The sequence below is a fragment of the Dendropsophus ebraccatus genome, chromosome 12 (genome assembly GCF_027789765.1).
Source record: "Dendropsophus ebraccatus isolate aDenEbr1 chromosome 12, aDenEbr1.pat, whole genome shotgun sequence".
NCBI classification, from domain to species: Eukaryota; Metazoa; Chordata; class Amphibia; order Anura; family Hylidae; genus Dendropsophus; species Dendropsophus ebraccatus.
Window position 1 is genome coordinate 19,510,502 of NC_091465.1, and position 26,155 is coordinate 19,536,656.

Consider the following 26,155-nt stretch of genomic DNA (forward strand, 5'->3'; position numbering starts at 1 on the left):
ATTCTATAATTGACTGCAGAGTGCAGACCTCCTCCTAACAACTCCATTCTATTATATTACTGACTGCAGAGTGTAGACCTCCTCCTCACAACTCCATTCTATTACTGACTAAAGTGTAGACCTCCTCCTCCTCACAACTCCATTCTATTACTGACTAAAGTGTAGACCTCCTCCTCCTCACAACTCCATTCTATTACTGACTAGAGTGTAGACCTCCTCCTCCTCACAACTCCATTCTATTACTGACTACAGTGTAGACCTCCTCCTCCTCCTCACAACTCCATTCTATTACTGACTACAGTGTAGACCTCCTCCTCCTCCTCACAACTCCATTCTATTATATAACCGACTGCAGAGTGTAGACCTTCTCCTCACAACTCCATTCTATTACTGACTGCTGAGTGTAGACCTCCTCCTAACAACTCCATTCTATTATATTACTGACTGCAGAGTGCAGGCCTCCTCCTAACAGCTTCATTCTATTATATAACCGACTGCAGAGTGTAGACCTTCTCCTCACAACTCCATTCTATTACTGACTGCTGAGTGTAGACCTCCTCCTAACAACTCCATTCTATATTACTGACTGCAGAGTGCAGACCTCCTCCTCACAACTCCATTCTATTACTGACGGCAGAGTGTAGACCTCCTCCTCACATCTCCATCCCAGCCTGCTGTAGAGTAAACAGACTACAATACAGATTCTAGGGTGAGGTCCTCCTTCGTCTCTTTCCTAGTCTGCACGCTGAAGCCGTCCTATCCCCTATTCCCTATTCCCACCAGTACGGCTGCCATCTACTGGTCGGAGGTCACACTGCGCCTCTACCTCACATGTAACACCTGGTATCTGTACGGCCTACGCGCTGACGTCACCACGCCACTGCCCGCGCTTTCTGGAAAGAACGGCGGAGGAAGATAGGGCCACGCCCAGGCGTAGCTAGGCGCGTTTCGGTGGTCGCGAGGGAAGATGGCGGCCGTGCGCGGGAATGGAGCGGCCTGGCGGGGGAGAGGAGTGGTGCAGGCCGCCGCTGTACGGCATGGAGCTTGTCCCGGGGAGCCCTCCGACCTGCAGAATAATAATGTAACTACATGGAGAGGTGTATTGTACAGTCACGTGGTTTCTACACTCGGGCGATGTCTCATAGATGTTATGTGGGTGTACTGGGGCCAAAATGGCGATACCTCAATGTAATACGTGACAGCTGGAGCCCCAGAGCTTCGTATCTCTTCCCTGTCCTCACACTATAGTGGTGGAGCTGTTATATGTGTGAGGTAACTACAACCCCCAGCATCCACAGTATCTGGTTGGGGAGTGTGACTACAACTCCCAGCATCCACAGTATCTGGTTGGGGAGTGTGACTACAACTCCCAGCATCCACAGTATCTGGTTGGGGAGTGTGACTACAACTCCCAGCATCCACAGTATGTGGTTGGGGAGTGTGACTACAACTCCCAGCATCCACAGTATGTGGTTGGGGAGTGTGACTACAACTCCCAGCATCCACAGTATGTGGTTGGGGAGTGTGACTACAACTCCCAGCATCCACAGTATGTGGTTGGGGAGTGTGACTACAACTCCCAGCATCCACAGTATGTGGTTGGGGAGTGTGACTACAACTCCCAGCATCCACAGTATGTGGTTGGGGAGTGTGACTACAACTCCCAGCATCCACAGTATCTGGTTGGGGAGTGTGACTACAACTCCCAGCATCCACAGTATCTGGTTGGGGAGTGTGACTACAACTCCCAGCATCCACAGTATCTGGTTGGGGAGTGTGACTACAACTCCCAGCATCCACAGTATCTGGTTGGGGGGTGTGACTACAACTCCCAGCATCCACAGTATCTGGTTGGGGAGTGTGACTACAACTCCCAGCATCCACAGTATCTGGTTGGGGAGTGTGACTACAACTCCCAGCATCGACAGTATCTGGTTGGGGAGTGTGACTACAACTCCCAGCATGCAGCGGCCGAGGAGTTGGTGTACATGCTGGAAAGTCCAGTTACCAGTCGATAAGTCAGAGTTTATGCTGGGAGTTGTAGTTACCAGCCGTAGAGTGGTTGGCTCTCAGCATTCATGGTGCCTTTTATATTGGTGACTTATGGTGCGTTTACACAGACAGATTTATATGGCAGATTTTGGAAGCCAAAAACAGGAATGAATTTGAAGAGGAAAAATCTCTTATGACATGTTCCCTGTTTATAGTCTGTTCCTGGCTTTGGCTTCAAAAATCTGTCAGATAAATCTGTCTGTGTAAACACACCATAAGGTCAGCTACCAGTGTGCTCGCTGACTGGCCGATGAATCATTACAGCATGCAGACAGACACATCCCAGTATGTTCCTTGATCCTTTGGCTCAGAGGTAGGGAAAGCTTTAGCAGGAGGGGCTTCCCTAAAGATCAAAGAGCCCATTGAAGTCTGCTGCCACCACTCCCGTTGCTTGGAGTGACGAGCAGCAGACGGTCGCTGACACGATCGGGCTTCATCTTAACATACCACGATCCGCCAACATAGTGCAGGTCGGCTGATCATGGCCTTTTAATGTGTCCTATTATACAAAACGATTATCGGCCTGAATGCCAGTAGGGCCTTTGTTTGATTCCAGATTGTATTTGTAGCTGAGTTTCTTTCCCCCTGACATCACTTTGTGTCTATTTCTTGCAGATTATTGTTCCCGGTGATCAGCAGAAGTGTGAGGTACACTCAGGTAATACCCACTAGTGTCATCCATCCTGTTTACTCTGGCCCGTTCCTACTGTCACAGCTGAGCATTTGTTACATTAGTTTCTAATCTACACAATCCTCAGTGCGCCAATAAGCTTTTCATTGGTATTAGCGGCGTCCCATGTTAGCTAGTGATTGGCTGACTGGAAAGATCCTGCTCCAATTTTCATGTTTTTCTGGTCTCAGATTGGTTTTACTCAGGGTGGTTGCCCCATTGACTAATTGGGTAGATTGTTGAAGCCCAATATTTTAGTGGCTATCAGGGAGTTCCGTCGAATTCCATCACAGGTTTCACTCTTTGCAGCACACTGAATAAAATCTGCAGTGTAAGTTCACACTAATATCTCACACAGAGATTGTACAGATTTTATGTCAGTTTTGCAGTGTATTTATGCCATATGTGCACACACCCTTATAGCTAAATTACTGGGCCTCCTTATACAAGGCCAGGGATATATGGTGGATTTAGAGACTTCTGTGCAACATTGTGTCAATTACTTTGTTATAAATGTGATTTGACTGTAATGAAACAATGAAATTGCATGGAAGTTGCATTTAAACAAGACTCACATTGCAGTCAGTGCTGGCAAACCTGTGTGTAACAAAAAAACCATCAGATTTCGTTTAGGGTAATTTATTTACAGGTTTATCAATAAATTAGTTTTTATGCTTTTCAGGGAAATTTTGTTGCTGTGAAGAGGAGAGTGATGTTGGTAGGTTTAGCTTATAACCTATAATGATGATTGTTATGGGGACATAAATATGCATGCTCACAGTGGTTACATCTGTAAAGAGCACTATAGCCCAGTTGGACTTTAGGTTTCTTTCACTAGCACCTTATCACTGTTGGGATGCTGGCAGCTGTACTCTTAGCATGCTCAATGTTGTTTGGGTGCACATGGGAATAGGCAGGCAGCTGCTCCTTTACTTCAGGCTGTTTTGTGCCAGGTGGAGGAGCACTAAACTGTAGAGCATGGGTCTCTAAACTGCGGCCCTCCAGCTGTTGCGAAACTACAACTCCCATCATGCCTGGACAGCTAAAGCTTTGGATTTGGCTGTCCAGGCATGATGGGAAATGTAGTTTCTCGTGCGTCTTATTGGGGGACACAGATACCATGGGGACACAGATACCATGGGGTATAGGCTGCTGCCACTAGGAGGCGCTGACACTAAGAAAGAAACAAAGGAAGTGACTCCTCCTGAGCAGGATATACCCGCCCACAGGCACTGAGGTAAACCAGTTTAGCTTAGTGTCAGTAGGAGGCAGACACAGGTCTGGGTTCTCCAGACCAGTTTCTTCCTTTATGTTTAGTTAGTTAGATTTTCTTTTTCCTTCTAGGTTCTATGGATTCTTGGGCACGGTGGGTAATCTAGACCCACCCTGATCCCCTCACTATGCGACCAGGGAACAGACCATAAATATAGATGGACTGTCTACCCTCGGTTGCCACCGGCCGGCAACGTGACACCATGGCACCAAATCAGTCTGACTGTCTGGTCGCCTTTTCTGCGGACTCTGTATCCGCACAGCCCCTTCCCGCCTCGCCCCCCAGAGCTTGGCGCGTAAGGTGAGGCACCCACCGGCTGAAGACGGCAATGGTGAGTATGGGCTCCTATATGGTGAGTATATTCCCCCTGCCCTCCCTCCCAGGCCACCATTGTATTCTTATAGACAACCCCCGGGCCATGCTTTCCTCACACAGGGATTTCTCCATCTCCCCATGCTCCACTCCCTCAGGGTCACTGTACCTCTGTGGCTCTCCCCTCAGTCAGTAACAGGCCAGCCCCCTCCTCCATTTTATTTTGTACTTGTGCCTCTCTCTCTGGGTGCCATGGGGTGTACAGTGAGGGGTCTCCCACTCCTGTCAGTGCTGTGCAGGCTGCAGTTTCCCGCCTTTTTTCCCTATTGTGGCTATGTCTGGAGTACCTGCTCTAGAGGATGCTCCGCCTCCTCCGTTAGGCCCCGCCCCCTGTCGGCCGCAGCACCCCGCCATTTTTCTTAGGTTGCTGAGCCTGCACTACTGCACTGTGGATGCCCCGCCCCTCCCGTTAGGCTCCGCCCCCTTTCGGGTGCCGCGTGGGCCACAGCATCCAGCCCTGTATCTTATGTGGCTGATTCTGCACCGTGGGATGCTCCGCCCCCTCCCGTTAGGCCCCGCCCCCTTCGGGAGCCGCGCAGCCCGCAGCATCCCGACATTTTTCTTAAGTTGCTGGGACTTACTGTGGGATGCCCCGCCCCCTCCCGTTAGGCCCCGCCCCCTTTCGGATGCCGTAAGGGCCGCAGCATCACCATTTTTGTTAGCTTTTTAACTCTGTGGAGCCTTCACTGTGATGCCCCGCCCTCTCCCGGGTTGCCCCGCCCCTTTTCGGGTGCTGCGGACTGCAGCATCCTGCCGTGTGTCTGTGTGTGTGTGTTCGTGTTCTCTCCCGGGAGAGCTACCACACACACTGTTCTATTCCCAGCAGCTTCTCCTGCCACCTACTGGTGGAAGTGGTTATTACACCATTACATATATGAGAATGGCTTGCATCAAGTTTTATTATGGCCAATGTTCCATATAATGTTCCAGCAACCCTTGGTCTGCAGATCCAGCATTTTTGGTGCTGGTTGACCCCTCTGTGTCAGATTTTATATATTTAAGATTACATTAATACTTATATACACATTCTGGTTCCCCTCCAACCACATACGCACAGACACATTCCCCATCACCATACGGTGTTTCTGTGTCCTCAGTGAGATCCTTCTGCTACATGGTGTCACAAGTAGGACACTGCACCAGACACGTTACTCACTACTAGACGGAGCTTACTGTGCTCTGAGCAGAACCCTCTGCTACATGGTGTCACGAGAAGTACATGGAACCAGACACGTTACCCACTATCCAGGCGGTGTATCTGTGCTCTGAGCAGAACCCTCTGCTACATGGTGTCACGAGAAGTACATGGAACCAGACACGTTACCCGCTATCCAGGCGGTGTATCTGTGCTCTGAGCAGAACCCTCTGCTACATGGTGTCACAAGAAGTACATGGAACCAGACACGTTACCCACTATCCAGGCGGTGTATCTGTGCTCTGAGCAGAAGCCTCTGCTACATGGTGTCACGAGCAGGACACGGAACCAGACACGTTACCTGTTTCCAGGCGGTGTATCTGGGCTCTGAGCAGAACCCTCTGCTACACGGTTTCCCAACCAGGAGAACCGTCTGCTACATGGTTGGTCATACAGGTTATGGGACCAGACACATCACCCATTGCCAATCATTGTTCCTGTGTTACTCAGAGCTACCCCCTCTGCTACAGGATGTCACAAGCACGACACATGTCCTGTCATTCACATCACCCCTTAGCGGGCGGTGCTTCAGACCTGCCTCTCATCTTCATGACATAGATACCTTTACTACATGATGTCAGAGACATAGAACTGGACACGTTATCACCTCCCAGGTGGTGGTACAAGGTGATTCAGAGCTCTGCCCTCTGCTGCATGATATGGCTCCAACTACATTACCTGTAGTTTGGTGTGCACAGGTTGTGGTATTCTGTTACACGATGTAATACACCTTCTTCAGGTCCACTCATTATAGTGCATTATAGTGGTGATGCTTGGCATTTCTCGTGTCCAGTTCTCGTTTACATTGGGACTCAGTCCTCTTCTCTTCCCTGCTCCCAGAGCACACCCTGTAGGCTTCTGTTTGCTTGTCTAGTTTACAGGTCTGACCAGGCACATTACCTGCTTCCAGTCCAGGGATTTGTATCTCTTGAATGCTGGTCCTTGGTTACTTACTGCTTGCAGCTACTCTGCTCGTGTTACCCTGTATATTACCTTTCATCCTCGTAGGACTCCCATGATCGGTGCCTGTCACTTCAGGGGATCATCATAGGGTAACTTGTTACCACACCATTTCGTCTTCTGTATGTTTCCACTAGCAAGTCTCATTACCTGCTCTCGGGCAGTGTAACCTTGGTTTATTCCTCTCGGGCCGTATCCTTTCTAAAGCCCGAGCATCCTGCTACGTGTCCCACTACACAAGGTACAGAACCCCCTGCTTTACCTGCCTCCGGACTGTTGTACTGTCATACTCTGGTCCTCTGAGTGGCCGGCAGCATATAGGTACAGTCACTATTTCATCCTGGTACTGTCAGGGTGGTTCTTCTGTCCTTCATCTGGGCATAACTACCATGTTTTGGCATTTGTTTCACTGGCTGTTACCCAGTAGTATGGCTTGGTAACAGTAGTAGTATTGTATTGCCTAGACCGTCCCCTCTGCTATACTGCGGATGGCCCTCAGCGAGGTTTGTTCTTATTGTCTCATGGTGCTCTACTTCAGGAAGCTGTCCTTGGTCAGCACCAGCCACATTGCCTCTTCTCTTTGATCTGGGTGAAGTGAGGCCTCTCGGTTCCTCAGGTAAAACAGTAAGGGTTTCTTCTACCCCTGGTGTATGTAGGACATCGACTGCCTACATGACTCACAGTGCTGCTTTAGGACTTCTCCTTCTGCATCTGCCTATGGCCAACATGGCTAGTATTTAGTCTTCTCTCTCTTAGGCAGCTGCAGTCTCACAGGGTAAGGATTCCTGTTTACTGCCTGTACTGTTTCTCTACCGTCCTAAGCCTAGGTGTATGGTCCCTTTGTGGTCTAGCTTCTCCAAGTGTCCTTTTTTGGCCATATGGACTATGAAGCATTGTTGTTCTCAGTTCAGGGTTTTGCAGTGCTCCCGCATACACAGTTATTCTTACGCTCTGGAGTAGCACACTGTTGTGCATGACCCCCCTATCCTAGGTTTGGTTTTTTACTACTCAGTCAGGAAATCTTCAAGCAGTCCTTCTCTCCTCCGTGAGGATGGAATATTTAGTATAATAGGTATCCTACAGTCCTCCAGAGGACTGTTATTCCGAGATTGCTTCTTCCGACAGGCAGGTGTGGGTTTTCAGCCCTCATTGGCCTCTATGAGCACTCCTGCTTGACTTGCTTGTCCTTGGTCTTCTTGTTGACCTGCCATGCTCTCCAGATGGGACTCCCGGTCCCCCTCCCTTATCTTGTCTCCCATGTGGAGTCCTCGAGAACTTCTCCCTTAAAGATTTCCTCTACTTGCAAACAGGGTTGTTCACTGGCCCATGTCTGGCCCTACCTAAGGCTCTATCGTCTCCGAACCTATTGCATTCTGGCCAGGCTTCATTTGTTCGGCAAGTTGCCAATTCTCGATCATCTTTTCTCATTCACCATTAAAGTCCCCTTGTTTTCCTGTTGCTCTGTCCACCAGAATGCATCTGGCTCTCGCCTTTCCAATTGCCTAGGGATCCGGTTGAGCTGGTTGATCCGCTAATATCTTCAATGTGGCCATTGGATCCCGCATAAGGTTCCTTTCTCAAGCAACGTCTCTGCTCACCCTTTGAGGCGTTGGTTTCTAGATCTAGTCTACATATGGACTCTAGTCTATGTATTAACTGTTGTTCCCATTGTCCTGTGACAACTCCCGTGCCTATAAGCCTTACCTCGACCTCCCTCGACGGTTTTCTTCTTTGACTCCATGCTCTCGAGTACCTCTAGGCTTCCTTGGAGCGGAGTGTTTTATATGATCGACCTCCTTTCTGAGGCTTTAACAGCCCATGGAGTTGTTTTTTTCCCAGCCTACCGGCTTCCTCTGCTCATCTTTTCTGTCGGACACTGCGGGGTACCTGGTACTACTGTACTCTTTTCAGGACAACTTGCTCAAGATTCAGATCACGGTTTTCTTTTCTCCCTCTCCTTCTTTCCCTGGACTGCATTACGCTTGGAAAGCTTTATTCTTATTAACATGTATGTGTTTCTCAGATGGGGTAACTCATGTCATAGGCCATGGCTTTCTCTTCACAGTGAAGACTGTACTCCTAGGCCTATGGAGCTTCCAGCCTGGCCATTCTTCCCTGCTCCATAGTCAGGGACGCAGCTTCTCCTGCATCTCATGTAGCACCTTCTATGAGAGACGCTCAGTCCTTCTCCTTTATTTGACGCCTTAGGCCTCTAGGTGCCACGAAACACTTTCCAGTCTCTCCCGTCATGGTTGTATTTGCCTTTTTTCTGTTCTACCTCAGAGTAAGTCCCTGCCGCCTGTGGTCGCCTACTTGGCTGGGCGTCTGCTTTTTTCCCCACATCTAGCCTACTAGTTCTGTTGGACTCAATGTTACATCATGTTGCTGGCTTCTAGGAAGGCCACAACCCACTCTGCAGTGCAGCACGTTGCTCCAGGGACTAGGCCCGCTTTCCTTTGCCGCGGACCTGTCGGGGTTTTCTCTGACGCATTCAGCATCAACCCTTGCTCTATTCCTATTTGGTTGTGTTGGTGCTATTTTGTGGCTTCTCGCCAAGCGCTCTTGTCTAGCGGTTATCTTTCCCACCCCATGGACTGCTTTTGGACGTCCCATGGTATCTGTGTCCCCCAATAAGACGCACGAGAAAAGAGGATTTTTTACTCACCGTAAAATCTCTTTCTCGTAGTCTTCATTGGGGGACACAGCACCCACCCATTTTTCTTTTGGGTTTTTCATCGGTATGGTAGTTTTCTCAGTTTTTGGTGTTATTCCTACTTTACCTGTTCTTGACTTCTCCTACTGCTCTGGCACAAACTGGTTTACCTCAGTGCCTGTGGGCGGGTATATCCTGCTCAGGAGGAGTCACTTCCTTTGTTTCTTTCTTAGTGTCAGCGCCTCCTAGTGGCAGCAGCCTATACCCCATGGTATCTGTGTCCCCATGGTATCTGTGTCCCCCAATGAAGACTACGAGAAAGAGATTTTACGGTGAGTAAAAAATCCTCTTTTTGCAACAGCTGGAGGGCCGCAGTTTGGAGACTCGTGCTGTAGAGTGAGTGATGCTAAGGTGGTGGTGGTATCTACACCTGTACACTTTAGAGAAACTAGAGTGGTTTGCCCTGAGAATGTAAACATGCATGTACCAAACATGTCCGCCCTGGGATATATGCACTGAGGCTCAGCGTCTAAAAGTTCAGGTAAAATGTGGTTTATTAGAAAGTTTAAGCACTCAACCTTACTGTAAAATGTGTGATCATTTCCATTACAGAGGATCAGGCAGCAAACTCCCTCCTTAATAAGCTGATCCGGAAATCTCTGGTGGAGTCTAGTCAGAATGTGGAGGTTCTGCAGCGAGACCCGTCTTCTCCATTATTCTCTGTGAAGTCATTTGAAGAACTGCACTTGTAAGTGGTTAGAGTATATCACCACATCACACATATATATCCGTGGCATGGATCCAAGGACCCTTGGCCTTCTGCACTAGGTTTAGCTCCCCTTGTGCTTAAAGGGGTTGTTCCAAGTAACTATTCTTTCATGGTAAATGCAGACTCATTAGCCTTCAGATTGTTCCATCGATGAAGAAATAAAAATGCTATAGTCTGAAAAATATGGCAATCATTTTTTTTTTTAAGGTGAGTTTCACCTATGATATCATATTGATATGGGGTAATCTCTGAGCAGTAGGGTCTTGGTGATGAGACCCCTGCTAATCACTAAAAGGGGTGGAAGCAATGCTGTGACCATTTCCATTTTGTACTCTTAGATGAATGGTGATATATGGATGTAAGGGTTCATGCACACACAGTGGTACCTTGGTTTCAGAGTAACTTGCTTTCAGAGCGTTTTGGTTTAAGAGCTCACAGAATTTCAGAATTGTGACTTGGTTTAAGAGATGTGCCGATCTCTCAGCATAATAGTGCTCTCTCCCCCGAAGCTCCGGAGTTCTCTGGCGCTCCCTGTCTCCTGGCTGTTAGAGACAATCCTAAAATGCAGCCTCCAGGGGCACTCTCCTCATCTTTACCCCCTACTTGCCCTATTATTGCCTTACAGAATACTGTTCTAAATATAGACAGACATTCGAGCTGACCTGCCTCAAGCTCCAGATGCCACCTTTATTCTCTCCTTTCCTTAAAACTTTGCTGTCATCATTCCGCGACTTGCTCCTGGATGGAGTGGATCAAATTGTCTCCTCCTTTGCTTCTTCCATGAGAGCGTTGGAAGACAGACTCCTGCTAGCAGAGTCGAAACTCGGCGAACGCACTTCCTCCCACAACTTATTAGCGGACGCTTGCAGGAGACTGGACGATGAATCTGTTCAGTTGCAAAATGATGACACTAGAAGACTACACCAGGCGCAATAACCTTAAATTGAGAAATGTTCCTGAATCTTCCAGATCTATCGGCATACATTCAGCGCCTCCTTAAACAGGTTTTACCTCCTTGTCCAAATAGAGAGCTGACGCTAGACTGAGTCCATCGGGTTCCTAAACCCTAATACCTTTCCTGAGATACTCCTAGAGACATTATAGTTCGCATCCATCATCTTCATGTGAAAAATGCTTTTTTGACAGCTACCAGAAGATTGGATAAACTCCCTGGCGATTACCAGCATGTTTTGGTGTACTCAGACCTCTCCCCCGATACATTAAAAAGGCACAGGTCCTTCACCTCTTACTAAATCCTTGAGGGAAAAACGTATCATATAAAAGTGGATTAACTCCGCACATCTGCTGATACATCTTGGAGAAGCCAAGCACATAGTTGCCACCTCAGGAGAAGGATTACAGCTACTGAACTCATGGCAACCGTCTCATGAACAACAGTGACTTAGAACAGTCAGCAGGACTGCTTTGTAGCATTCATGCATATATGTCATATTTTCTCATTCCTCAGTGATATAAGCTGAACTTTGTGCCCTTACACCCCAGTGCAGCGTCTCTGATACGTATTAGTATTATACGCTGCCATGTTTGTCTTATTTTCGCGGTTTGTTTACATTACCAGCTTGTTTCCATTATATTATTATTATACTTATGAAACCTTACTCATATCTCCTGTGAGCTCATTTAAAGCGTAACTGTCATAATTTTTTTTAATTGCAGAATTCAGTAGTATAAGCGATTTTAAGAAACTCTGTAATAGGTTTCATTAGCCAAAAAAGCCTCCTTCTGTACTCAAGAAGCAATCTCCCAGCTTCCCCCCCCCCCTGACTTCTTATCTGTGCATTATCAGGCTAACACGTCTTCATTACAGAGAAGCCAGTGAAGACTGGTTCTGCTCTCTCCATTCTATCCTTATGGAGGGGGGAGGGGCTGAGGGAGATAAGGGAGCAGGAAGAGGTGACATGAAGGTCAGCTGTTTGTAGACTCTCTGGGCACCTAAACCGCAGGATTCTGGGGTCAGAAAGGTCAGGGATTATCTATGAACTTACTGAGAGAAGATTGCAGGGTGTTGTGCTGTGCAGGACTGCTCCATGCTCAGTCACTCCTAACAGCCCCTCCCCTCTCCATAGCCACATAAGGGAGACAGAAATCCTGCTTCTTCTGAAGTCAGGGGGAGGCTTGGAGATTGCTTTTTCAGTCCAGAAGAAAACTCTTCTGGTTTATAAAACCTATTACAGAGTTTCTTAAAATCGCTTGTACTGTTGATATTTAATGTTTTCAAAAAAATGACCCTGAAATAACAGTTACGCTTTAACACCCTTCTACGCTACATTATTTCTCGCAGCTGTTACATATGTGCCACTTAGCCTGTTCTACTGATCTATCCACAGCTATATGCTAAATACATAGTCATTTACTAGCATGTTCTTAGGGTACTATTACACGGACCGATAATCGGACCGATTCGGACGATTATCGTTCCGTGTACTAAAGACAACGATCAGCCGATGATCGTTGTCATCGGCTGATCGTTGATATAAGTTCAGACCTATAATCGTCGGGCGCCGACCATGCACCGCTACGTGTAATAGCGGTGCGCGACCGACGCTGACGATTATCATAGAAGAATACATACCTAATCCATGGTCCAGGGTTCCTCTTCCCCAGAGCTTCTTACCGGGTCCCGTGCGCTCTGGCTTCTCAGCGGCCTGTGTCAGCTGACAGGCCCCTCGGCCAATCACAGGCCGGAACCGCCGCAGCCAGTGATTGGCCGAGCGGCCTGTCAGCAGAGACAAGCCGCTGTGAAGCTGAAGTGTGCAGACCCAGAGAGAAGTTAAGAAAAAGAGGTACCCTGGACCATGGATTAGGTATGTATACAGTTTAAACAAAGGCTGCAAGGACATCGGTAACAATGTCCCTGCAGCCCGTGTTTAACAATTATCAGGCCGTGTAATAGGCCCAGTAAACGAGCAACGATCTAGCAGATCGCTGCTCGTTTACAGGTATTATCGGGCCCCCATCGGCCCGTGTAATACCACCCTTACAGTATGTGTTAGCATGTTGCTCTAAGCACAATACACCTAGCACCTCGACAGTCGATGCTATACATTCTTGGTGACAGTTTATTGAGCATAGCATTACATCTTCACAAGAAGACTTAGGATTTTCTAGCTTATCCCTGCCAAGCTCTCTCCTTGCACTTACAGCACATATAATATTAACCAACCATAGATATGCGTTGTAGCGTACAAGCTGACTATAAATGCTTTCCCTGCGAATGATAAGGTTATAATCCTGCATTGTTTTGTTTTATTTGTACTACTATTTTGTCGCCCCTGCAGCTTCCTGCCACCTATTCCTGCTTTGTATTCCTGCGTGATACCGTTGTGTGTGTGTGTGTGTATACACACTATTATGCGATTTCAATTGAAACGTTCATTGAAACGTATAAGCACAGTCCCTGAACAAATTATGCTCCTAATCCAAGGCACCACTGTATCTACGCCAACTGAACTCTTGACCTCTTACAGAATTTATTATGATGCCAGAAGCGCAGGTAACACTCTGTGCTACTATATTGACTTTGTCAGTGTCATATTGTCAGTTTATAACCTTAGCTGTTACAGAGGTCCCAGCATCATAATAAATTATGATGCAGTGAGTTCCATAAGAGGTTGAGAGTTTAGTCCGTGCTATACAGTCAGCTTATGGATTGTATATAATGGACCTGTACATGCCTTCTTAAACTCGCTAAGAATCAGTACATCATCCACACTGCTACTAAGTAGAGCCAAGCAGGCCGGAAACAGATGAGTACAGTGCCCATAGACTCCATTGTCAAGTAACTAGTATTGGAAAGTGACTCCACTGGTACTTCAGGGGCCTGCAAAAGGGGTATGGTGCACAAAAAACTTTCCGGAATCTGCTTCCAAAAGCCACGGACCCCCGCCATGTCACTTAATAGAATTCACACCCACACATAAAGGTGACTGTATAGTATCTGTATCCCCCAAAGAAGAGTGAGAGAGATTATATGGTCAGTGAAAAATCCTCCTATTGTAAATCATTAGTTAAAGATGCAGGATCACTTATCACTAGATATATACTTGAATACTATGGTAGTACAGATGGACAGAAGCGAACACACAGAAATTATATCAGTATGCAATTTTTGCAGGATGCCTGCACTGTTGAAGGGGATCTATTCAATGGGCTTCAACAGGCCTTCCAAAATCCAGGAAACTGCGCTTCCAATGATTCTTGCCGACCCGTAAGTATGAAGGCTGGATGTTTCAAGCCTGTACAAATTTGGTTATGTATAGTAAAGTTCTACATGCGGAATGTAAAGGGCATGACATCCCCAGCCATCAGGGGATGCATTATAGTCATGCTGAATGGCTCACTACAGTGATGTTAATACATATCCAGTTTACTTTCTAACAAGATTGCCTTTTTTATTGAAATCTTTTTTTTATACATTTTTTTTTTACTCATCAGTCACTACTTTAAAGGAGAAGTCCGGCACTTTTTTTTTTTATTAAAGTATTGTCCTTCCCCAAAAAAGTTATACAAATCACCATTATACAGTACACTTATTACGGGAAATGCTTATAAAGTGTTTTTTTCCCTGCACTTACTACTGCATCAAGGTTTCACTTCCTGGATAAACTGGTGATGTCACGACCCGACTCCCAGAACTGTGCGGGCTGTGGCTGCTAGAGAGGATGATAGCAGGGGGACACTGAGAGACACAGGGCACTGGAGGGACACTGAGCATCCCTCTGCCATCATCCTCTCGAGCAGCCACAGCCCACAGCTCGGATTCGGGTTGTGACATCACCATTTTATGCAGAAAATGAAGCCTTAATGCAGTAGTAAGTGCAGGGAAAAAAGCACTTTATAAGCATTTCCCGTAATAAGTAGATATTGGGGATTTGTATAACTTTTGGGGGGCAATACAATACTTTAATAAAAAAAAATTTTCCCGGACTTCTTCTTTAACCTCTTAAGGACCCATGACGTACCGGCACGTCATGGATCACTGTCACTTAAGGACCCATGACGTGCCGGTACGTCATCCCTTTAAACGGGCGCCGCGGCCGGCCGGGTCCCGATCGGGGGAGATAGCCTGCTATAATACATAGCAGGCCATCTCTCCCTGTCGGCATGGAGGGTTGTTAACCCCCCCCCCATGCCGACGATCGCCGCTATTGGCTGATAAGCCCATAGCGGCGATCGGAACCTTTCCGGGCCATCGGTGGCCCCATGACCCGGAAAAAAATGGCGGTCGGTGCTGTCCGAGGACGGCACCGACCGCCATTACTGTAAAAAGTAATGGTGGTCACGGTACCACCGTCCCGATCGCCGTGAACGGCGATCAAAGTCCCCACAAGTAATAAATACCTGCTCCGGACCCCTCAGCTAGGTAGCTGAGGGGTCCGGAGCAGGTATTTGTACATTACTCACCTGTCCCGGGGTCCTGATCGGCGTCTTCCGGGTTCCCGGCGTCCACTTCCTCTTGTCGGGACTTCGGCTTCTTCCGTGAGTCCCGACCGGCTGTTTCCGGCTCCAGCGTCGTCTATTTTCGTATTTTTCCGGCTCCAGCGTCGTCTATTTTCGGATCTTGCGCTCTGCTGCCCCCTAGCGGCTGATAAGTGTAATACACGTATCAGCCACTACAGGGATGTTCAGAATGTAGTAAAAAAAAAAAATTTTTTCCCAATTTTTTTTTTTTTCTATTTTCCGCACCCTATCGCCGCTGAGTGTTGATCAGCATCGCACGAAAGTGCGCTGCTAATCAGCAACTCCTCCTTTTTGGCGTAGGGTGTTTTTTTTTTATATCCTACTGCCACGGTCTGCTTATAAGTGCCGAACATAAGTGCGGCATTTATCAGCAACACCATTTTTGGCGTAGGTTTTTTTTGTATACTTACTGTAAAAAACACGTAAAAAAACACTACATTACACCACACTACATTGAATAAAGTTTTACACTACACCACTACATACCCCATATACCAATCCCCATATAAAGATGGCCCCCAGGGTGTTTTCGGTGTCGGACGCATACATTATTATTGCCTCCGACACCGAAACAGCCAGTGAGGATGAATTGGGGGGATCCTTCTTTCCTCCATTCATCCTCATCCTCCTCATCATCCAGTGACGTGTCTGGGAGTAGCGTAGCGTACGCTGCCCCCCAGACACGTCTTTTCCGCCAGTACCGTCCCAATAAGAGATGACGGTATGGCGTGAAATTCTACAAACTCTGTGAGAGTACCTCAGGGTACACTTACAGATTTAGGGTACGTGCACACTGCGGAATGGCGAAGGATAACCCTTCGTGCATTCCGCAGCTGGCACCCACCGGCGGACTGATGCAGGGGCGCGTCTCCGCCTGTGTCATAGACTCTATCCTATGCATGGGCGGATTCCATTATCCGTCATTCCATCAACACGTTGGACGCAGAGCGGAATCCGCCCGTGCATAGAATGGAGTCTACGACACGGACGGAGACGTGCGCCTGCATCAGTCCGCCGGCGGGTGCCAACTGCGGAATGCACAAAGGGTTATCCTTCGCGATTCCGCAGTGTGCACGTACCCTTAGAGTGTATGAAGGAAGGGACACCCGAATCCAGCCGCCAGATGCCCCCCCCCCCATCCTCGGAGTTAGTGGGGAGATCGTCCGGGAACTGATCTTCCCACTGCTGGATAAAGGTCACCACCACCCGTACGGGGATAACCTTTATACCAGCACCCCCTCTTCTGGTCCCTCGCTGCCTGAGCTACTATAGCTTGCGGCACGATCCGAACATATCAGAAATAGTAATAGAGCCCTAATATTTAGCAGCCATGGAGCGGACCCAGCGCTTCTGGATATGAAGGACCCCGTATCGCACCAGGGCAACATTTTCCAGGTGACGTCCCCCACACTGGAGAACAGGAGACCCCAGAAGAAGTGCAGAGTGTGGGGTAACAGGGGGATCAGGAAGGACACCATTTACCAGTGTGACACCTGTCCTGATCCCCCCGGCCTCTGCATACTGGATCGCTCCAAGGCGCACTACACGTCATTGGGGTTCTACATTATCTAAATTCTGTCCCTTATTCCTATTTCAGGGGTCACGTTGATCCAGGGATTATTCTGATCGCCATTATGGAGTCGGGAAGGAATTTTTCCCCTGTGATGAGGCTACTGTCGTCTGCCTCACGAGGGGTTTTTGCCTTCCTCTGGATCAACACAGGTTGAATTTGATGGACACCTGTCATTTCCAACCTTATAAACTAATAATTGGCCTAATACCCCCAAATAAATTAGAATTGTCCCTTTTCCCCAGCTAAGTAGGTATGGCTGCCATTCCCATTAGAGGAGGCCATGATGCAATTACAAAGCCTCTGTGCGGCCAGGACAGTAGAAACCCCCCACAAGTGACCCCATTCTGGAAACTACACCCCATAAGGAATCTAACAAGTGGGGCAGCGGGTATATGGCCCCCTGGTGACGGCCACATTTGGGACGTGAAAATGAAAAAAATGGTATTTTTTATTTTCACGGCACATGTCCTACACATGTGCCCATCACTAGTGGGGTCCATATGCTCACTGCACCCCTTGTTAGATTCCTTATGGGGTGTAGTTTCCAGAATGGGGTCACTTGTCGGGGGTTTCTACTGTTCTGGCAGCACAGGAGCTTTGTAATTGCGACATGGCCTCCATCCCCCATTCCAGCCTCTAAATGGCGCTCTGTCCTTTTGGTGACTTGCCCTGTGCCCATATGGCAAATTATGTCCACATGTGGGGTATTTTCGTACTCAGGGGAAACTACCCTACACGTTTTGTGTTCATTTTCTTTTTTAACCCCTTGTGGAAATGGAAAAAAATCAAGGCTAGACCAACATTTAGTGTAATTTTTTTAAAATTTTTACTCTAAATCATTGATCTTGTCTTGATTTTTTCATTTTCACAAGGGGTTAAAAGATAAAAAAAAACACAATGTGTAGAGCAATTTCCCCTGAGTACGGAAATACCCCACATGTGGACATAAAGCGCCATGCGGGTGCAAGGTAAGCCTCCAAAGGGAAGGTGCGCCATTTGGTTTTTGAAGGCTGGATTTGGATGGAATGGATTTCGAGGGGCCATGTTGCATTCAAAAGGCCCCTGTGTTGCCAAGACAGTTAAACCCCCCACAAGTGACCCTATTATGGAAACTACACCCCTCAAGGAATGTAACAAGGGGTGTAGTCAGCATATGGACCCCACTGGTGACGGGCACAAATGTGGAACAATGTGGCGTGAAAATGAAATATTAAATTTTTTACACTATAATGTTGGTCTAGCCTTGAATTTATCATTTTCACAAGGGGTTAAAAGAGAAAAAAACACACAAAATGTGTAGAGCAATTTCCCCCGAGTCCGTAAATACCCCACGTGTGGACATAAAGCGCCATGTGGGTGCAGGGCAAGCCTCCCAAGGGAAGGAGCGCCATTTGGATTTTAGAGGTTGGATTTGGCTAGAATGGATGATGAACGCCATGTCGCATTTACAGAGCCCTTGTGCTGCCAAAACACTGTAAACCCCCCACAAGTGACCCCATTCTGGAAACTACACCCCTCAAGGAATCTAACAAGGGGTGCAGTGAGGATATGGACCCCTGGATGACGGGCACATTTGTGCCATGAAAGTGAAAAAATGAAAATTTTCACTTTCACGTCACATTTTTCCACATTTGTGCCCGTCACCAGTGGGGTCCATATGCTCACTGCACCCCTTGTTAGATTCCTTGAGGGGTGTAGTTTCCAGAATGGGGTCACTTGTGGGGGGTTTCCAGTGTCTTGGCAGCACGAGGGCTCTGTAAATGCGACATGGCCCTTGAAATCCATTCCAGTGAAATCCAGCTTCCAAAAGCCAATTGGCGCTCCTTCCCTTTGGAGGCTCGTCCTGCGCCCCCTTGGCACTTTATGTCCACATGTGGGGTATTTCCGTACTCGGGAGAAACTGTGCTACATGTTTTGTGTTTTTTTTTTCCTTTTATCCCTTTGTGAAAATGAAAAATTGAAGGCTAGAACAACATTTTAGTGTAAAAAATACTTTAGTCTTTTTTCAAGCCATATTGTTTGGAAAATCTGTGAAGCACCTGTGAGGTCCAGATGCTCACCGCACCCCTTGTTACATTCCTTGAGGGGTGTAGTTTTCTAAATGGTGTCCCTTTAGGGGTGTTTTTTAGGTTTTGGCACCCCAGAGCCTCTGCCAACCTGAAGTGGTACAGTCAAAAATGACCAAAAATAACGGAGCCATTGAAATTCACTAGGCGCTCCCTTATATCTGAGGCTTGTGGTTGCGTCAAATAGCGCAATAGGGCCACATATGGGGTATTTCTATAAACTGCAGAAATGGGGCAATCAATATTGGGGTGCATTTCTCTGGTAATAGGTTTATAATTATGAAAAATATTGGATTACAATAAAATCTCTGCACAGAAAATTAAAATTTTCAAATTTCTTACACACTTAGCTTTTATTTCTGTGACTCCCCTAAAGGGTTAAAAAACTTTCTGGATGTGCTTTTGCAGAGTTTAGGGGGTGCAGTTTCTGAAATGGGGTGCTTCGTGAGGCTTTCTAACACACAGTCCCCTCAAATACACTTTAAACCTGAACAGTTCCCTAAAAATATCTGATTTTGAAATTTTACTGAAAATTTGGAAATTTGCTGCTAATGTTTTAAGCTTCCTATTGTCTAAAAAAAATGAAATATAGTTTAATAAATGCCGCCAACATAAAGTAGACATGTTGCTAATGCTATTTAATATATAATTTATGTGGTATAACCATTTTCTGTATAAGCAGAAAAGTTTTAAAGTTGGAAAAATGCATTTTTTCACAATTTTTCACGCTATTTTGGGTTTTTTCATAAAGATTCGTTATAAGTATCGACTCCAATTTACAAGAAATGTGAAGTACAATATGTCACGAGAAAACAATCTCAGAATCAGCCGGATAGGTAAAAGCATCCCGAAGTTATTAATGAATAAAGTGACACTGGTCAAATTCATAAAATTTGCTCCGGTCCTTAAGGCCATTTCAGGCCCGGTCCTTAAGGGGTTAACATACCATGCTACCATATACATGTGGTTCCCCTACTATAATTGCATTTTACCATGAACTGCCTTGGTTTTGTGCATTGTGCAGGGATATTTGCCATGTGCATTGAAAACCTTTTTAAAGACCTAGATCAAGAAATCAGTTCTCTGCTGGTGAAAAGTTTTGAGGTTATTTTATCGTGCTTGTTTGGTTGTACATTTGCTACTTGTTGGAAAAAGAAAAAGCACACTCTGAGATGACCTTATGTGTTTTCTTTTTTTTTTTTTTCAGACCCCAGAATCTGATTGCTCAGAGTCAGTCGGGGACAGGGAAGACAGCAGCATTTGTTCTAGCCATGCTCAGCAGAGTTGATGCCATGAAAAAATACCCACAGGTGAGTGAATGGACCCAAATACAGTATGCTTTTGGTGCACTAAGGCAGTAATCCCCAGCCTGTAGTTATGTAACAGCCAAAAAGCCATAGGTTGGGGCTCACTGACCCATGGACTGTATTCACACTTAGCAGATTCATTGCAGAAGTTTCTGTGAAGTCTATTCCATACATCTGGATGATGATTTATATGTGACTTGATGTTTGCAGGCTCTAGATGAATAGGGTGGATGCAGAAGTTTCTGCCAGAAATTTCCTGCATGTGCCTAAACTTCATTCTGATTGGCATTAAATTGATGTATATTTGTCTCTGGGCTTAAATTGCTCACAGCGTTTTATACTTTCAAGATAGATCCTTTAGAAGAAATAACTTCTTCAATCCATGTTTCATCCTCTTTCTTCACAGTGTATCTGCCTCAGTCCTACATTTGAATTGGCTTTGCAAACTGGAGAAGTCATAGAGCAGATGGGCATGTTCTGTGATGGGATTGATGTGATATATGCCATACGGGGGAACAGACGTATGTATCAGTATTGTGTTTCAGCACTTTACTAGGTCATATTGAATCCATCACCATACACATATATATAACGTGTATTTTACTGGTGGGATCCATGTACTCATCATTTAGGTCAGGGGTGTCACACCCAAATACATAGTGGGCCAAAATGAAAAAAGTTTAAGTCACCTTGATATTTATTGAAGCCTGTGTGTCATTCTGGACAGGAAGCATCCACATTATTGCCACATGTACCGCCCCGATGCACAGACCCCCCTCCCCCCCCCCCCCCCCCCCCCCCCCACACACACACTGTCATATCTATAGTTTACCTTATGTGCTGCAGTTCTATAGCACCTCCTACCCACCTATAGACAATTCCCCATGCATTGTGTCCAAAATTTTATTATTCTCTTATTCTCGTCTGTTGCCCATGTGGTGTTTGTTCCCTTAATAGTATCCTCTAATACTGCCCCATAAAGTAGTTGCTTTCACACAGTAGTTATCCCATTGTTTCCCCCACGCAGTAGGTAATCCTATAGTAGTCAGCCTCATCCGCCTGCAGGCAGCGCCTGTGATCATGTCATCACGCTACCTGTGCTGGAATGCGGCACCGACTTCTACTACATCTCACTTATAGGCCGCAGGGAGCATTAGGCCTGCAGCCTAGAAGTCAGTTGTAATAGAAGCCAGAGCCTTGCCCTGGTACAGGCACATGTCTCACATGCTGCCTCTGCATCCTAAATATTATAGTAAGGGTGACCGGGCGGCCGTCTGGACTGCCCATATTGTAATTAGCTGCGCTGTCGGCAGGCCAGCTCTAGGAAATCAACTGATTTCTTCTGCGGGTCAAAAATAATTGCGCCGAGGGCTAGAGTTTAACATGCCTGATTTAGATCCAGTATATTCTTACTGGTGTGTGAGAATATTTTTACAGTAATATTCCAGTCTGCCACCACCCAAAAATAAAGTTAGATTTAGAATGTAGAAGTCAGAGCATTAGGCCAAGTTAAAATTCATGGGAGCTGGAGTGCTGGAATCCTGGATTATGTCTATAGTTATTGGGTTTCTGTATACGCTTACGTTCGGTCTATCTAAAAAATCTGCATTCCTGATCTTAATGTCAGGGATATCTTTCTCCTTACACTAAGCATATTATTTGTAGCTTTCAGGCAACAGATGGATGAATTGTTTTTTCTTTTGAAGCTCGTAAAGGTAGCAGAATAGAAGCTCAGATCGTTGTGGGAACGCCCGGAACTGTGATGGATTGGTGCTTCAAGCTCAAGGTCATTGATGTCCAGAATATCAAAGTATTTGTCCTGGATGAAGCTGATGTCATGATCGGCATTCAGGGCCATTCTGACCATAGCGTTCGAGTGAAGAGGCGAGTCTGTGTGGAAGGGAATGTTACCGGTCTGTAATTTCCATGCCCCCACTACATGTAGAATCAATCCTGTTTCTAAATGGGACCACCCCAACATCACAGGGGAAGGCTGACCTCACCTGAACATTACCTACGCATTGTGGCTGTAGTAACCAGTTATGTTCTAGAACACACTCTTATAAAACACCAATTCCTTTGACCTTGTAGTCCATGACTGTACCTAGACCTCCAGGCAGGGAGCAGTTCTTAAAAGAAGCTCTTCATTCTGGCCATTAGATAGGGAAGTCAAGCCCCCCCTAGAGGCATATTTTAAAAGTTGTTTTCTATGCCTATGGGTGAATTCAGGCATCCCTCACCTTTTGGCCTAAACAGTATCTTTTTATAAATGGAGCATCTTCATATCTTTCAGGTTTAACCTGTTGTTCTCCACAGTATAGTGGTCTACCCATCATGGTACAGCAGTGATCTACAGCACACTGGGATATGCTCTGACTTCTTGTGTCATCTCTACAGGGCGATGCCATCCCATTGCCAGATGCTGCTATTCTCTGCAACTTTTGAGGAGACGGTCTGGGCTTTTGCTGAGAGCATTGTACCTGATCCAAACATAATAAAATTGAAAAAGGAAGAGCTGACGCTGCTGAATATTCGCCAGTTTTATGATTTTTGTGAGAGCAAGGAAGCAAAATACAAGGCCTTATGCAACATGTATGGAACGATCACCATTGCACAAGCCATCATCTTCTGTCAGGTATAGTCTCAGCCCAGACCGTGCACCTCAGTGTTCCTTAGAGTTTGCCTTGTTTTCTTCTTTAATAATCTAGGTTTCTTATTAAATAGACTCGTAAAACTGCAAACTGGCTTTGCCATGAAATGACGAATGATGGGCATGTGGTGGCTCTACTGAGCGGGGAATTGACCGTGGCAGAGCGAGCCTTTATTATCCAGAGGTTTCGTGATGGCAAGGAGAAAGTTCTCATCACCACTAATGTCTGCGCTCGCGGTAAGCCATGGCTTTGAGATTTTTTTTTTGTTTGTTAAAGGGGTTATCAAGCACTACAAAAACGGGCCTGGCCCGCCTCCAGTGCTTGAGCACTGGCCGGTTCCGGTGCATAGAACAACGCCGTGCACGGTAACCGGGCCTTGGTCCGAAAAATGGACCGCGGCATCGGCTTCCCCGTGCCGGCGCCGTTCGATCAGTGGGTTTAGGTTAAAGAGGATGTACCAGGTGGTACATCCTCTTTAATTGCAAACCGCACCTGACCTGGAGACAACAGTTGGGGGAAAAGTGGCCATGTTTTTGTAGTGCTGGATAACCCCTTTAAAAGTTTAGTTGAGTCCCTGTAATATGGAGCAGACACTGCAAAAGGAAGGATACCCTTTCAAAACCTGATGGAGCGGTTTACAGAACTGCCAAAAGTCTATGTCTACTTTACGTCTATGGTGTTTCCAGCAATGCTGTTCATCACTTTGAGGAGTTGGGCTACTATCCTGCTGGGTGGTTTAAGTTTAATTGTGGTCACTAGAAGACAGATTTTTTATTTTTTTTTTTATTTTTTTTTTACTGAGATTTTCTATGTTCACTGAGAAGTATTTCTGTTCATTACTTTTCCAGCAGGATAATGTAGATCTTGTGTCTACCCCTTTTAGGAATTGATATAGAGCAAGTGTCGGTTGTTGTCAACTTTGATCTGCCTGTGACTGCAGATGGCATGACAGACTATGAAACATACCTGCATCGCATTGGCCGCACTGGCAGATTTGGTAAAAAAGGCATTGCGGTCAGTCTTGTAGAAAAATACTTCATGCCTATTCTGCGAGATCTTGAAGAGCACTTTGGTAGGTGATCTATTTCCTAATGGTCAGTTTAGGTTTTATGAATGTGCATAGTGTAGACTGAAAAATACAAAGTAGTGTAAAACACTATCTCAGAGACCTGGTTCTGTGTAAATAATTCAAGGGCAAGGATGTTGACTTATTAGTAAGAATGTCGCTATTTTAAAACTATGCTGTGATGCCTAATCTGGAAATCGCAGTTCGGTGAGTGCTGAGTCAATGGGCGGCAAGTTGATCTGTGATTGTGAATCTGCAATCATAGACAACTTTGCGGGATGTGTGGGTAAGGCCTAATACTGCCTATTTACAATAATACATAGGCTGCTGAGTGGACTTGACACGTTACGACCTGGGCCAGCATGTTTCTTTTAACCTCCCCTTCCCTTAGCAATTGAGTTCGGGCTGGACTTCTCCTTTAAATAAACCAGGCAGTTGGGTGGAGTGCACAAACCAAGATTGAGGCAGCCACTTCCACCACATATAATACAGAACAACAAAAGAAAGCTGGATCTTACATGCCTAGAATTTTTGGGCCTATCATTAGCCCAGGAAAGGCATATGTACAGTGTGCGCCTGTGTAGTGAAATTAGTTGTATTGGATGTGCTGACTAACTTTCTGTAAAAAAAAAAAAAAATTAAATTAAAAAATGTTATATAATTTATATATTTTTTTTTTCAGGTACAAAGATTGTACGACTGGATACAGGAGACATAGATGAAATGGAAAGACTGTGTGACTAAAGGAGGTTACATGGCATTGTTTTTTGTTGAAGTCTATAAAGCTGCTGGTGTAAAAAGCCAAAAAAAAGAGAAATCTTCAGACGGCTGCACTGTGTGGGAGATTGTAGCACTGGTCTCACTGGTTTCATGCACTTTCTATATATATGTTTTCTAGTTCTTTATAGATGTTTTTTTTTCTTGTTGCCTCACACAGTCACTTTTATATACTCACTAAGTGGCAAAATGAATGGTCCTAAGACAAAGCTTTTCCCCTATATGGGTCCGATGTGCACTGATCAGCCATGTGATAGAAGGCTCAGGTCTGGATCACATGCTCCATCACTAGTAGTATTCAGCAGGGTATGCACATGTGGTGTCCAGTAGGTTAAGGATGCCAGTATTAATTGTTTTGCACCTACTGTGAATGGGGGGAGCAGTAAAGGGATTTTCTCTCTCCCCTGTGTAAGCACTGGAGGTTTCTTTTTCTGCAGCGACTTCTGATCTTTTTAGTTTTAGGATATGCTCATCTTTGTAAATACTCAGTTACTATTGACACTTGTCGTCTTTCAGCGTCTTTTGTGTCCCAGTTGGACGGATGTTTTTCAATGTGTCCAGTTTATGCTTCTACATGTTCTGAGGAAACTTGTTGTGTTTTGTTGAAAAAAAAAAATAAATACTGGCTTTACTTGTGATATTTTATTAAAGAAGTGTTCACATTTATGTGTAGGAAAGTAATTTGGTGAGATTAAGGCATTTCTGTCATGATGTTCCCTGACCAATTGGCGTGCAGATGCTCCGGCGCTGAAGTAACTATAGGGCTTTTGTGCAGAATTGCCGCGGCATAGTCGTATCCATAGATGGGATGAAATTATAGCTTCACATGAGATGGACTAATGGCAGAATGATGGTGGGGTGGAAGCAGGACACGCATTTGTTTTCTCCAGGGGTTAGAAGTTAACTTCTCCAGTTATGTGGGAAATAAACTCCTTGCAGATTCGTCACTCAGTTGTCTAGTCTGAACGGCTTCCTAATAAACTTGTAGTAGGAAAGGTCAGTTTTCATGTAAAAAAAAAAGTTATTTGTAGTCAACGTAAAATCTGCATTGTGGGAAAGAGGAGATTGTTGGAGTAAGTTGTTGCCTCCTAGTAGCAGCCGCCGTCTATACCTGTGGTGTCCTATGTGCCCCAATAAATTGACAGAGAGGCTTCTTTTTATTCACATATAGGGCAGCACCTAGAGTTGGGGTATGCACATGTGTGCCACAATGTTCACAACTGCCCTTGTTTTTAGTATATAGAATGTAGTATACTAGTAACTGGTCTATTTGTTACTGTATACTGTAAT

At 46.0% G+C, this 26,155-nt stretch overlaps 1 protein-coding gene across 3 annotated transcripts; it reads left to right on the forward strand.

The window, feature by feature from the left end:
- Positions 1-880: 880 nt before the first annotated feature.
- On the forward strand, positions 881-25,383 carry DDX25 (DEAD-box helicase 25). 3 transcript variants are annotated; one of them, XM_069946406.1, is made up of 12 exons: positions 881-1,081; positions 2,668-2,710; positions 3,405-3,440; positions 9,788-9,923; positions 14,080-14,172; positions 20,272-20,374; positions 20,778-20,892; positions 22,078-22,255; positions 22,769-23,006; positions 23,096-23,258; positions 23,906-24,094; positions 24,771-25,383. In XM_069946406.1, exons 1-12 carry the CDS (start codon positions 968-970, stop codon positions 24,830-24,832), a joined length of 1,470 nt encoding a protein of 489 aa, XP_069802507.1. In that variant the 5' UTR covers positions 881-967; the 3' UTR covers positions 24,833-25,383. The 3 variants fall into 3 exon arrangements, with proteins under 3 accessions (XP_069802507.1, XP_069802508.1, XP_069802509.1); XM_069946407.1 differs by lacking the exon at positions 3,405-3,440; XM_069946408.1 differs by lacking the exon at positions 24,771-25,383 and having other exon boundaries at positions 23,871-23,952.
- The last annotated feature ends 772 nt before the right edge of the window (positions 25,384-26,155 follow it).